This window comes from Pteropus alecto, unplaced genomic scaffold (genome assembly GCF_000325575.1).
Source record: "Pteropus alecto unplaced genomic scaffold, ASM32557v1 scaffold5, whole genome shotgun sequence".
NCBI lineage: Eukaryota > Metazoa > Chordata > Mammalia > Chiroptera > Pteropodidae > Pteropus > Pteropus alecto.
In genome coordinates this window covers 18,140,455-18,154,963 of record NW_006441953.1, presented here as the reverse complement: position 1 = coordinate 18,154,963, position 14,509 = coordinate 18,140,455, and the positions used below count along the sequence as shown (strand labels likewise).

General features: G+C 45.1%; 1 protein-coding gene across 1 annotated transcript in view; it reads right to left on the bottom strand.

Annotated features, from left to right (window-relative positions):
* SEL1L3 (SEL1L family member 3) overlaps window positions 1-6,999 on the bottom strand; it is an 81,810-nt gene extending 74,811 nt beyond the window's left edge. Inside the window, exons 1-2 of the mRNA XM_015595045.2 lie at window positions 6,837-6,999; window positions 5,796-6,366 (exon numbers count right to left, since the gene is read on the bottom strand). Coding sequence (XP_015450531.1) covers window positions 5,796-6,069 — 274 coding nt within the window. The 5' untranslated portion in view covers window positions 6,070-6,366; window positions 6,837-6,999. The remainder of the gene's footprint in view (window positions 1-5,795; window positions 6,367-6,836) is intronic.
* Window positions 7,000-14,509: the final 7,510 nt, after the last annotated feature.

Genomic DNA, 14,509 nt, shown 5'->3' with positions numbered 1-14,509 from the left:
ATTAAATGAGACAATGTGCATGAAAAGGTGTCTTGAACATTGTAAAGGGCAATGCAGATACAAAGCATTCATTAGTGTTATTACTGAAAATTTCAGACTATTGTGATTAACTGGGAAAAAAGAGGAACTAAGTCTTTTTCTTTTTTTTTTCTAAAAGTACCAAGTATATAGTTCTTATAATTACAGAAAGTATCATCACGTCATTGACTTGAATAGCCCTGCTGCATAAACCAATATTTTCAGAGGCAGGTAAAGTCCAGCTCCAATATTTGACTTAATCTATTACTTTGTTGTAATGGAATTTTGTTACAAGAAATCATTCTTCCAATCCAATGTATCTGAAGATGAGAATATATTTTTAGTGAAAGGAAAAGAGAGTGGAAAAGAGGGAAATTTCCATGTTCTCCAGTTTCTAAACTAAGAGGAAGATTAGAAAAACGTTCACATAAGGTAGACATTAGGGCAGAACGTGTACTACACGTTGGAATAGCTCCAACCTGCCTTTCTAGTCCTATTTCTTGAATCGCCCATCTATACTCGAGCTTCTCCATGAACAAACACCCAGCTTGAGGGCTTCTATTCCACATTCCCACCCTGTGGCAGCCATTGGTAATCAATCCACATGGTACCTTCTCCCCAGGCACAAAACAACATGCTCTAAGGAGCCGCATCCAATCACTCCCAGTTAGTGTACAAACGAAACCTATTTGCCATTCCTAACATCAAGGGATGCAGACTCATCACCATTCTCCCACCGGGCTGCATCTCCTCCTCTGTGGGGCTCATGCTTTCCCTTCTACCTGGATGCCCTTCCTTCCATTCCTTTCTGACTTTGAAAACTCATCCTTCAAGTCTCTGTTCAAATGTCATCTCCTCCGTGAAGAAGCCTCACAACACACCTATCACACGAAGACCAATCAAAAGATTTTTCAGTGAATGACTGACTCAAATAACTAGTTCCACGACACCACCCAGCAGTGCAGACGAATGACTGAGTGTGGCATTTGGGAACCAGACTACCTGGATTCAAATCCCAGTTCCATTGTGAATAGCTGTGTGACCTGAGACAAGTCACTCTACCTCTCTGAGTCAGTTTCCTCCTCTGTAAATATGGCATTAGAGCACTGGGCAGATCTAAATCAGATACTCACCTAAAGCACATAACACAGTGCCTGGCACATAGTGAATGATCGGTAACGGAAAGTAGCTGTTCCTATTGGTACCTGTGTTTACCTTCCACATAAGCACCTAAAGAGAGGAAGGGATCCTGTCTGCATCTTCAAGCCTCCAGACTTAGAAAATAAATTGGTACCATAATAGGTGCACAATCGATCTTTAATTGCATTGAACATGACCCACATCATATAGGGTGGTGGGTAACAACAGAGGGCTAAGGAAGGCCGAAGAATAGAGTTCATTTCTAATTGTGGGGATCAAAAAGAAAAAAAAAGATAAAGCAAAAAGCTTTGGGGATTGAGTGTGAGGAGGGTGGAAATTTGAGCTGGCTACTGAAATATGGGTGTAATTTTGCCAGGAAGATGTAGTGTGGGGGAAAGTGGTGGTGGGGAGTGGTGGGGGTGGGGTCAGGGAAAGCAGGTATCCCAGGTAAAAGGAACTGCTTTAGCCAAGGCATAAGGGTAAGGAATCAAACTAATCGAATGCAAACTAGGAGGGCAGGTGCACAGGGCGAAGATGAGCTCACACGTGGTTGCAAAGGAGGATCGTTGACAGGGAGGCTGCAGCCTTAAGCACCAGAGCCCAAATGGGGTCTACCTGGGAAGCAGGAGTGTATGTTGTGCGAGCCCCAAGGAAGGCACACCCGTACCCCCACATGCTCCCTAATGTGGCAATGAAGCAGTGTGAGGATGCTGCCACTGTCTGATGGTCGCGCATACACATAAGAGAAAAAGGTCCTTGCCCCTTGGCTAAGAGCATTCATCATTCAATCTCATCACTCGATCGACAAATCACTGCACACCTGCCACATGCAGGCACTGCGCCAGGCACCAGAACAAAACAAGCCAGGACTCAGGCCTTATGGAACCTGCATTCTAATAGGAAGACTCTCAACAGGCAAAATGGCAATTAAGCATATTTAAAGACCACGTCTGGTGGCTACGAGGCTATGAAGGAAAATAAAGGTGACGCAGGGGTGAGGCTGCTGTCTTAAATAAGCTGGTCGGGGAAATCGTCTCAGATAAAATGACATTTGTACAGAGGTTATGAATGAGGTAAGGGAGCAAGCCAGGTAGGTGACCTGGGGTGGAGGGAGCAGTATGCAAATGTGCCAAAGTGGGAATGAATTTGGTATGTTCAAGGGGAAAGAAGCAAGCAGGCCTATGTGGCTGGAACGGATGAGCAAGGGGAGCATGGCAGGAGAAGAGGCCGGGAAGGGGACAGGGACAGATTCCACAGGCCACGGTAAGGGACGTGGGTTGACCTTTCGTAACTGCAGTGGGAGGAACCACTTGCAGGAGCTGATGCGGCCCGCTTGCACTGGTTGCTGTGTCAGGAATGAGGGCAAAGCTGGGCGGCCATCTGCAAGCTGTGGCCAGAGTCCAGACAGGGATCCATCGATGTGGCTGAGACTGGGATGACAGCAACACACATGTTGAGAAGCAACTGAATATGTGATATCATCTGAAGATCGGGGCAGCAGGACCAGCCGACCTGTCACAACAGGACATGACAGGAAGAGAAGTCCAGTGGGCCTAGAGTTCCTGGCCCAGACGGTTGATTTCTTTATCTCATGAGTTCACACATGAGTCAGACACACGTGTGACTGGTGAGCGACAACAGCTAAGGCCTGGTCCCCTCCCCAAGAAAACAGACAATAGTAAGTGGAGCCACAGGGGTGGTGTCCCTGGCCCCCTATGGCAGCAGGAACAGGTATAGTGAAGGCACGTGGACGAGCCTGGGTACACGAGTGTCCTGAGAGGCTGCCCGTTTCTGACCCCGGGTAGCTTTACTCAGCAGGCCGGGACAAAAGTCTGCTGCATCTCGACTGAAAATCAGACGGCCAGCCTGGCCTGGCACGGGTGCTGGAGGAGGAGACAAGTCGCAGAGGCGCACGTGTGGGCACATGCGGCCCTCACCTCGGGAGCCTAAGCTCGGCCTTTGGTGCACGGGACTCCAGCCGTCCTCATGGAATGTCTGTCTGTGCACGGGGACTTTGGCTCGCTCTCTTTTTACAAAGGAAAAGGAAAATGAAAGCAAGTCAGGCGGTACTTCAGTTCAGAGACAGAGCCCTCACAGGACACCAGGCACTTGACACAGAAAACGTCCCCCGCACGGCCCGCACCGGCACCGGCTGTGTAGGCTATGACCAGACATGAAAGGCACCCCTGCGGCTCCCTAATGCCATCTTGTTGTTCTGACTTGACTCTTGTTCATCAAGAGCCGAAGAAAGAAGTCCCTGCTAAGAACAAGCCGGAGGCCTGGCTACCTTCCACCACACAGCCATGGCAAGAACAAAGGTTGCGGACACCTTCCACGGGGCTGCCGCAGACGCTCTTTGATTCCTCTTTTAAAGAGACGGAGAGGAAATGCTCCCCTTTTACGGTGAACCAATCATAGCCGTGCAAGCAGAGCTAGTTTGAGGGTGCACGGAGCTCCCCCTCTTTTCAGTGCCTTTGACTCTTAGAAAAGGTTGTCCTCTGCGTTCTGCTCGTGTTAGATTGGCTTTTTACCCCAAAAGTAATAATCTGAAGAAGGTGAGGAGAAAAACCCGAGCCCTGTGAATCTGGGGAAAAAACAACACAAGAAAGAAAAGACGCTTCACATTTTAAGGGTACATGCGGGTGCCCTGAGAACTCAGCCAGTCCGTAAGTGACTTCATTTGAAGACTTCCGGCGTGCAATTCAGTCATTCTTCAACGAGAAATATGTGATTTGCCAAACGTAAGATGGAATCATTAAGCCCTGACGAAATCGAAAGCAAAGCAAAACTGTGGTCGTGCGTGCCCCATGCTTCCTTCTCCTCAGCAAATTAGGTCCCCCTGTGGAAGGCATCGCAAACGGAGGCTAGCATGGGGTTCTGCCTGGAAGAGGGATGCACGCTGATCATCAAAATGCACGCAGCTCGATCTCAGACATTTAATTACCACCCACTCTATCCTCGATGCACACACACAGACACACACAAAAGGAATGTGCCTTCTTTTTCATACATACCTCTTAATTAAAGTACCGCACACACGTGAAATGAGCCCCGCACAGAATAAGGCTATTAAAACAAAGTGTAGAATAAAATTGTATAGAACTACACACACACACACACACAAGTGTACATAAAAACTGGTGGAATCCAAATAAAGTCTGTGGCATGGCTAATAGTATTAGATCTACATCAGTTTCCTGGTTTTGATTCTGTACTATTATTAGGGAAGAGGTGGACATTAGGGGAAGTTGGGGAAAAGATACACTGGACTTGCTACCATTTTTGCAACTTCCTGTAAATCTATAATCGTTTCGAAATAAAGATATGTTTTTAACGCCAAATGTGTTGGTTCTATGGCAAGTGGCCTCTGACCAGCTAGCTATACTATATAGTTTCACAGGCCTTTAAGTTTTCCTTGTATGCGAGGCTGTTTTGGGGTGGTCCCAGGAAACACCCACTGCAATTGTTTTTGCTGTGTCCTTACGTCACCTGGCCCCAAACCAGTCCTCTTGAAGATAGGTGTCAGAAGTGTCCCAGGGAAGGGCATGCTGTCACAGGCTCGTGCCTGGGGGCTTGGCCACAGTAACTCTAGATCAAAGTCCCACCAGCTCTACCCCTGGTCTAGATGTTCTCAAGGCTGCGTCAGAGTCGTGGGAATGTGTAAATGCTGATTCCAGGGCCCTGCCCCACAGATCCTGACTGAGTAGATAAATGAATGGGGCCTGGGAATTTGCATTTGCAACAAGAGTCCTGGGTGATTCTGTTGCAGTCTGTCCCTAGGGCCACACTTTGGGAAATGCTACTAGATCTGGGTGGCATCCAGGTTGGCTCTCCATGGCTGGGTAGGGAGAAGAGGGGCAGGTGCTTGGCATCCACATAGCTAGGTGCCCCTCGCACCTCTGGAGAGAACATCCGACCCCTTTTCCTAAGTGTGCGCAGCCAGAGAGCTCCAAGCCCGGTGCTTAAGAGAGGCTGAAAAGGGCCTGGGAGCCTCCCGTACGGATCCTTCGGTGGCTGTGACCATGCGGTATTTAGGATAAAATGCAGAGTTCGGACTCCATCCTCAGGGCTACTTTTTACTCAGTGCCGATTATGTGCTAAGCAAATTACATCTCATTTAATTCTCACGACACCGCTCTGAGGAAACTGTTATTCTTTATCCCCATTTTACAGATAAGAAAACTGAGGCCGTGCAAGTTCCAAAGTTACACAGGCAGAAAGAAAGTGGCAGAGCCAAGATGGAGCCCGGGTCTGCTTGGCTGAAAAGTCATTGCTTCACTGAAATGAACTGACATTGGAGGGATTTTTGAGGAAAGATAGGAGGAAGATTTTGCCAATCCTTGTTTCAGTGGCATGAATGCTCCTTTCCAACTTAGAGCAGACTCAAACCTCTCGAGGTCCTCCTGAAGCCATGGCCCCTTTACCCCTCTCACTTACATCTTAAGTCCTATTCTCTCCTACTCTGTCTCCCCTCTTCAGCTTTTTATATCCCTTTTCATCCCCAAAGTCCAAAATCACAGGCTCCATTTTCCTTGTCTTCCCCACCGCGAATATAAGCATTTTCTCTTGCCATTCCCTTATGACGCGGGCTCTCTGAAAAAATGAGAACTAGGTCCCTAGCAAGGCAAACGACCTACCGTTTTCAAAAGGACACTGGGGAATCTTGTTTGCCCGAAGGTTCCAAATATAATCCATGTTCCACTCAAGGCACACTTGATGGTCTTTGAAAGGGCGTTCAAAAGGCGGGACTGGCTTCAGCAGAGTAAAATTCTTTGCTACGGCGTGTAGCGAGTTTTCCTCCCATTTAACATTCATGTCTCCACCACTATATTTGTGAGTAATCCAGGCATGGAGTATGACCATGGACACGGAAATGGAGTGTCTGATGAAATAATCATCTCTGTAAACCATGATGCTTGGAAATTTCACATGTACTAGATGCGTCCTGCTGGTGTGGAGATGTTTCTCATTCTTCCACCTTTTTTTGTATACTGGAACGCTACTTCTGAACTCAGATGAAACAACGGCTTCCAAATTCACTACACAAGGCTGAGAGCATAAATACTCCACCACGACTTCAGAAATGTTGCGAACATTTCCTTCGGAGACGGTGAAATAAATAAAGTCTTTGTAAGCCACGCTCTGCTTAGCTTCGGGTATCACCAATGTCGTTAAGGAAGTCTGCCGGCCCAAAGATGGCACGAAATTCTGAAAAGGGGAAAAAAAGAAATACAGAAAGTTTAAAAATGATCATATTGACAGATAGGTGACTCGTGATTTTCCTGGGATAGAAAATATCCATCTACAGAAAGCAACAAACATGGAAGATAAAAGATGTCAAAACCACTACGGAACAATTGGAGAAAACCCAACACACACAAACACGAATGAAGATTAGGCCACAGGAAACTCTCTCCCCAGACTCAGTAGCATCTGCTGATCAAAATGTGACTTTCAAACTACGTGGCAGTCATTCCAGAGCTGGTTTCCAAATGGAGGAGCTCGTTCATAACACATCCAGTCACAGCGAATCTGCCTTAGAGCGAAAAGAGACAATCCAGCTTCAGGCATTTCCAAACCATTGTCCTGACTTCAAATGCTGGAGAGATGCAGCCAAATCAAAGGGTGACAGAAGAGCTCAAAGTACACTGGAGAGAGGACATGACACGGACACCAACCTGGCCTCTTTTTCTCTTGTAAATTCTGAGCCAGGACAAGTACGCATGATGGATGCGCCAGCAGGAGGTTTCCACTGCTCCAAATCGCACACAGGCAAGCTTGGACCGCAGACTTGGTTGTCTGGTTCCTTCACCACGGATGGTGCTACACAGGCCAAGAAAGATTTTAGCTCCCCATTTATTGATCTAATTCTCTAAATGGCCGAGGCCTCTCAGTGCGGACATTCCTTTCAGGAGAAATCTGGGAAGTCTGGTCATAAAATCAAGGCACTGTTTGGAGCACGAGGCACTGATTTATGGGTGATTTAGAAGAGAGCTCTTCTAAATCAGACTTTCGGTATTGTGTTCAGGCATCCAAAACACAGTCGCAAAAAGGTTACTTTGGACCGCTTCACACCCATGAGTACCACTATAAAAAACAAAAAAACAAAAAAACAAAATAACAAGTGTTGGAAAGGATGTAGAGAAACTGGAACGCTGCGCATTGCTGGTGGGAATATAAAACGGTGCAGCCGTTGTGGAAAACAGTACAGTCCTCAAAACATTGAACACAGAATTACCACGTGATCCAGCAATTCCACTTCTGGGTATATACTCCAAAAAGTTAAAAGGGAGACTCAGAGAGATATGTTTCTAGACATATACCCATGCATCATTCATAATAGTTAACAGGTGGAAACAACCCAAAGTCTATCAACGGATGCATGGATAAACAAAATATGGTACATACACACAATGAAATATTATTCAGCCTTACAAAGGAAGGAAACTCTGACACATGCTATAACTGGATGAACTTTAAGGACATTATGCTAAGTTAAATAAGCCAGTCACAAAAGAATAAATACTGTGTGATTCCACTTGTATGAGGTCCCTAGAGGAGTCAGATTCATAGAGACAGGAAGTAGAATGGTGGCTTCCAGGAGCTGGAGGAAGAGGAGGAAAAGGAGTTATTGTTTGATAGGCACAGAGTTTCAGTTTTGCAAGACGAAGAGTTCTGGAGATGGACGGTGGTGATGGCTGCACAACAATGGGAATGTACTTAATGTGTCTGAATTGAACACTTCAACGTGGTTAAAATGGTAAATTTTTATGCTATGAATATTTTTATCACAGTGTTAAACACAAGGTCGCTGTGGTCTTCTCCAAAGAAGGAAGAAACCAGGACCCCTTTCTTCATTTCTGGTTTAGGGCTGTAGGAGGGGCCAAGGGGGCTAGGACAGGAATCATGTTTACAAAGGGCAGCGACACGAGGCAGAATGTGGCCAGTGTTCCAAAGTCTAAACCAGCCCTAAAGCAGCGCAGCTCCAGGTGAGAGTAATTCTGACTGGGGCATCTCGGACAGGCGTCATGGATGGAATGCTACTACATCTGGGCTTTGAGGGATGAAGAGAAGTTCTTCAGGTAGAGAAGCAAAGGGCAAACACTGCGAGTGGTGTGAACAGCTTAAATAGAGGCAAGGAAGCAGGGAAACGCCAGGGGTTTGGGGGACCAGCACATAGCTCGGTTTGGCTGGAGAATAGATGGGTGGGGGGGGGGCATTGCATACACAAAGGACATGGGGAGATAAAGTTGAAAAAAGAAAGGCAGTGTCCAGGCTCTGGAGGACACTGAGTCCCTGCCTAAGGAATGTGAGCTTTTATTCCGTTGACAGCAAAGAATCAACGAAGGTTTCTGTAAGGGGGGATAGTGTTTCCATTTTAAAGCACTGACAGTCAATTAGAAACAAAGCTGACAATCAAGAAAAATGAGCAAACGACATAGTTCTTTGATAAGTAAATTCTCATTCTTAGTAAAGAGAAATGCAAATTGAAAGTACACAGAGATGCCATTTTTAACCTAGTAGTCACAGAGATCAAAAAGCTCAGTAAGGCATCCCACTGGCTGGGGTGTATTTTTTTTCTATTATTACTGCTGGTGGGAATGATCTCTATGGATCCCAATCAGGCAATATCTATCGAAAGTATAAATGCACCCACTCTCTGGCCCAATAATTCCTCTTCTAGGATTTTATCCTACAAATATACTCAAATTTGTACAAAACGTTGTACGTACAGCTTCTCATTGCAGCACTGTTTATAACAGCAAAAGATGGAAAACCTAACTTCCTGTCAAGAGGCAGCTGGTTAGATTAATTCTAATACATCTGCCCATGGAGTACGACACAGCTATTGAAACGAGGGAAATCTTCACGTACTGATAACGGGATGATCTTCAAAGCTTTTTTTTTTTTTTTTTTTTTTAAGCAGGCCCAGAAGTACCATTTAGTTTTTTCTTTGGTTTGTTTGTTTTTAACGAAAATATATATATATACTGCTTGAGCGCACAGAGGATCATTGATTGTTCACATGGAGGAGGAAGAGGTGACTGGAAGACAGGGTAAGAAAGAGATCTGCACAAATTTCCCACAAATGGGGGCGGGAAGGGAAGCATCAGCCTTAAAAAAATGAAAATGAAAAATGTAGCTTCTCCATATTACAGAGAGAGACTAGGAGAGGGGCTGGCCATTCCCTTTGATTAGTCATGGGAAGAAATAGATAGAGAGGAAGGGTACAGTCCAAACTGTCCACCCCCATAGGGAGAGGTGTAATTATTTTATGTCCTCGTTTATATTTCCAAATTACAGGGGGAAAACAAAAATAGAAATGATCTTACAATTAGAAGTAGAGAATCTTAGAGCAAATGAGCCGTTGGCGATGAGCCAGCTCACCCCATGTTTTGGACAAGGAAACATGAACCAAGAGGAGACTGACTCTAATGTCACCCAGCTGAGCAGAGGCAAGCCCAGGAGCGCGGCTCCCTTTCTCCACTCCCTCTGCCACATTCTCCACCCCACAGTGCACGACAGCAAGACTAAAGAGCTGCCACTTTACAGCAACCTGAGAACTCCAGGCGGAGTTTCAGGCTTTCGCAAGAATAGAGATACACGCAGCATTTGCCCACAAGTGGCAGTTTATTCATTTGGCCACGTGTGCCAAGATGTGGCCCCCTTCTCGAAATGGGAATCAAGCTGGTTAAGCCCACACCAGAGTCCAGCCGAAGCCAGAGAAGCAGGTGCTGATGGAAGCTGGACCACAACAGTGGCCAATGGGTGGCTGGCACGTCTCATTCTAAAAGCCCCTGACGCTCCCCTTACTTGGTTCCAGGAAAGGAAACATTTGCTTAGTTAATGAAACAATAGAGAGCAGAGTCCAGGGTGTGCTGTGGTATATTAAATATCACATTGTGTTCTTTTCAAAGAATGACTTAAAACCTCTTCCTCATTCATGTATGGTATACCTTAAAAACTCACGTAAGTCCAGTTCTCCACTTTGATTTTTTTTATTTAAGCACATTTTTATTGCTGATGCTAGGAACTCCGGCAAAAGCCTCTTTTAAACAGAATGCTGGGGGAAAGGCTATTTGATTTCACCAGATTTCATTGCAAAGTGCAGTTAATAATGATCATGTTCATTATTTCCCATCTCGTTGCTGAAAATGCACCAGCCCACTTTTCCGCATTGATAAGCGCAGTGTGCTGAGCATGGCTTCAGTTTTGCTTGACTAACCACAACTTTCCGGATCTCAGCCTTGTCATCGCAGAGATCACTGGTGACAGATGAGAATGAAAAAGGTATAGGACACCTGACTACATACCTTCTCCGGGGCCTTCCCTTGAAATCATTTTAAAAAGGATCTCCATATACTTACATGAAGATTATTTTATTTTCACCAGCTTCAAAACATGGTAAAAGTAAATCCAAAGTTTGTGGGTTCTAGAAGTATGCTAACCAATCCAGCAGCCACAAGTCACAGTAAGCACTCTGTGTGGCCAGTTCAAATTGAGGTGTGCTTTAAGTGTAAAATATACACTGGACTTCAAAGACAATATAAAAAAGGGATGTAAAATAATCTCAATAATTTTCATGCTGATTACATGTCATAGTGATATTAGGATACAGTGAGTTAGATAAAACATATTTCTAAAATTAATTCCACTCTTCTGTTTACATTTTTTATGTCGCTACTAGAAAATTTGAAATTACATTTGTAGCTCACATCGTCTTTCTACTGGATGGCGCTATTCTAGATTTGAGGTCAGCAGACTTTCCTGGGAAAAAGGACCACATGGTAAATATTTTAGATTTGTAGGCTACTCAGGGTCCATCGCAGCTACTCATCTCTGTTGTGGTATCAAGAAACCAGCCACAGACAACTCACGAGCGAATAACCATGACTGTCATCCAGTACAATTGTGTTTATTTACAAAAGCAGGCAGCTGTCTGGATTGCCCTATGGACATCGTTTCCTACCACTGTTCTCAGTTATCAAACTTTTATTCCAGATAAAGTTTTGAAGAACACAAAGTGACAGAAGACATCCCTTTTTAAAGAACTATCATATAAGAGAAATGAGATGAATAACCCAATTAGGCATAATTTTATACATGTATAGTTGATAGAGCTTGATTTGTTATTTTGCTAAGGTTCCCTGGTGGTGGTGTTGACATCTCGATATTGTTTCTTTGAAGAAAGATCTAAGCAGGATGAGAAGTTGGAGCTAGGCTGGGCAACGAAATATAATTCCATGGACTGAGAATGATTATTTGAGAAGTTGGAAAAGCTTGAGTGACAGCTAGGGTACAAGAAAAAATCAACTGCAGGGATTGGGTAATGTTTTCATAATGTGACGGGGGTGTGGTGGCCCCAAGGAGGATCTCAGAATTTCTGTATGTAGTTTTCGGAGCATGGTCTAAATCCCTCAAGGAGTTAAGATCTTCAGTCTTTTGGGCATCTAAGCGATGAAAGAAGCTGGCATCTCGTGGCTTGGAGCAGGCCCAGTGGGTAGCTGCCACTCCATGAGCTGGGGCTACCTCTGTTGTGTACAAAACCAACACCGATTAGCAACACATCATACTCTAAATATTGATTAAGCTGAAGCTGATTTCCTGGCTCAAGTCATATGTGTGGTTATAAGCTATTTCCTGCCAGGAAAACTTGAGGAGGCAATTAACTTGAAGAGTTTCAGCTACAGGCATGACACGTGTCCAACCTTCATAGGTATTTTCACATGCCAGGTTGCATTAACATAAGCTAAAAATTACCAAAACGTTTTTATTTAGAAATTATGAGGTCAGAATCCACGTCTTATTCATTGTTATGCCTCCAGCTTCTAAGATAGAGCTTGACACATCTTATGATCTGGGTGAGTGTTTCTCACTGAAATAAAGTACCGGGCATGGGCATTTCTGCCAGATGTTTTGGTGGTCCATTTCGGGTCTCTGATCCACAGCCCTGGGGTCACCCGCATATAAACCAAAGGACTTGATCCAGTTCTGTGTACCCACTATCATTTCCTGACATTCACAAGTTATTTTTTCTCAGGGTAGGATGAGCAGGGGGAGGCTCAACACTTTATTTTCCTTCCAGTCTCATCAACCTCCTTCCTAAGAGCCCTTTCCCTCTGGCATCTCACTGGGCCCCTTGGGGTCAGAGCTGAGGTGGGGACTGTGACGTCAGGGAAGGTGGCACCTTGGCAGCCACCTTACCCATATGGGGTAGACATCTCCCAGCTATTCAGTCCCTCTGATCCTTTCAGACAACAGCCCTACATTTTAGAACTTTTCCATTTCTCCACACCAAAAATACAAAGTAAATTTTTTAAATGTCCTATCCCTCTGTCCCCTGTTGAACTCCTGTTCATCTGGCAAGTTCATCATGTTAATATGATAATGACGAAACGCTGCAGTCATGTCACATATCTGCATTTCTGTGCCAGCCTGGTGGAAATAATGCCTTAAAAGCAAAGGCCAAATGCACTGTAGCTGTAAGCAAGATATTTGGGGTGTAAGAGGACATTGCTGTGCCTCTCAAATTACGCCATTTATACAGCCACATAGACATTCCACCTCGGAAGCTACTGATCTGCTCTACACACAGTGGAGCAGGGCTCTGAGCCCTCAAACATCTGTTTCTCCCAGAAGTAAGCCCCGGTCAAAGACAAGTGTCATACACCGTCGCAAAACACTGATTCCTTTGTCTTTGTGTAACGTGTATGTATCGAAATGGGTCGGTTAACATGTGCTCATGATAAAAGACCCCAAACTAGAGATCTAAATGCATTCAGTTTGGCCTGGGAATCGAGAAACAGATGAATTTATGCATCTTCTGGATGGAGAAAAAAAAAAATCTATCAATACCGCCTAAACTTCTTTCAGGATGACTGCATCTGATTCCTTTAAACAAAATCAATAAGAAACTCTTTTCAAATAACCCTCCTTTATTCTAAAGAGCTGGGAAAACTTGGCTCTTTTTTTCTACATGATCCGCTTGTTATTTCAGGAAGGGACAGAGAGATTGGAAAATCTTAAATCATTCAAGTCTCACTATGGGAAATTCATTTACACTTACACGTGTAAGTGGGTATGTCTGATATGCAAGCAATAACTGCATATCTCACTCCTGCCTATTCTGCCCCATTGGTCCCCTAAGAAAGATTTGGCTCATGAGGGCTTTCTCTCCAAACTGGCTAGATCAAACTTTCCATAGGTCAAAAGGGTAATTGTATTGGCTTACAAGGCCTACTTTTCCAATTTCTGCTGACTAGAAATAAGCAAAAATTCTGTTTATGTCAAGAAAGCATGCAAGTAAGCAGAATGGGCAATAATGTCAATACGAAGTTCAAAATCAAGATATATGCCTCGGGAAATATTCCCTAGTTGCCCAGTACATACTCCCAAACCTGAGAGCTGGCTGGGGACACACCATCACAGCACACCTAGTGTGCTGGATCCTCTCCCCCGTCTAATGTGATTCGATATGCTATTTCTTTAATTTAAATCATACAAGGGTAACCGTGGTTTGGTTTGGTTTGATGTTTTCGAGTACCGCTCGTGTGCCGGGTATTGGGACAGTCAGTCTTTCTCACTCAAATTTTTACCCCGTCCTCTCATGCAGAACTTCACTGAACTTCTCCCGTCAGACCTAATCCTCGCGACAGCCCTACGAGGAACACAGAATTCCAGCTGAGGAAACGAAATGGATACAGAGAGGGTGAGTAACTTGCTTGAGGTCAACCAGCTACTCAAACACAGAACCAAAGTTCCAACCCATATCTGCTAACTCCAAAGTCGGCGACGGTGTGCCTCTTGCCTTCTGGAAACACCCCAAATGATGCCTCTACACCCATCTACCTCTACACCTTCACCGCTGGCTACAGGTGAGTGAGTCTCAGGACCTCCCTCACTCCCATCTTGAAAGGGGGTGGGGGATGGCTACAATTCTGTCGAGTCACTACACTACATCTTATGTCTGGGGAGAGCAGATGTCACCTTATCCATGCACTCACGTGCGCGCGCGCGCGCGCGCGCGCGCACACGCACACACACACACACACACACACACACACACACACACACACACAGAGCACTGAGCCACCGCCCCAGCTCTTTTTCAGGTGAGGATGGGAGACAAATAGGAGCTGCCAAATCAGAATCTCCTCGGCAATGCCTCTCCTGCTGCAGGGCCCTCCTGCCCCTCAGTTCCTTTCTCGGGGGAACGGGATGAGCCAATAAACAAGGTAAACGAATCCACTTTCGGGTATTTATGTTCTACTCAAGTCTATCCATCTTCTTCGTGAAATGCCTGGGTTCTTTATGTCTTTTCTTCTACCTTTCTTCCCGCTGCTTCTGTTCA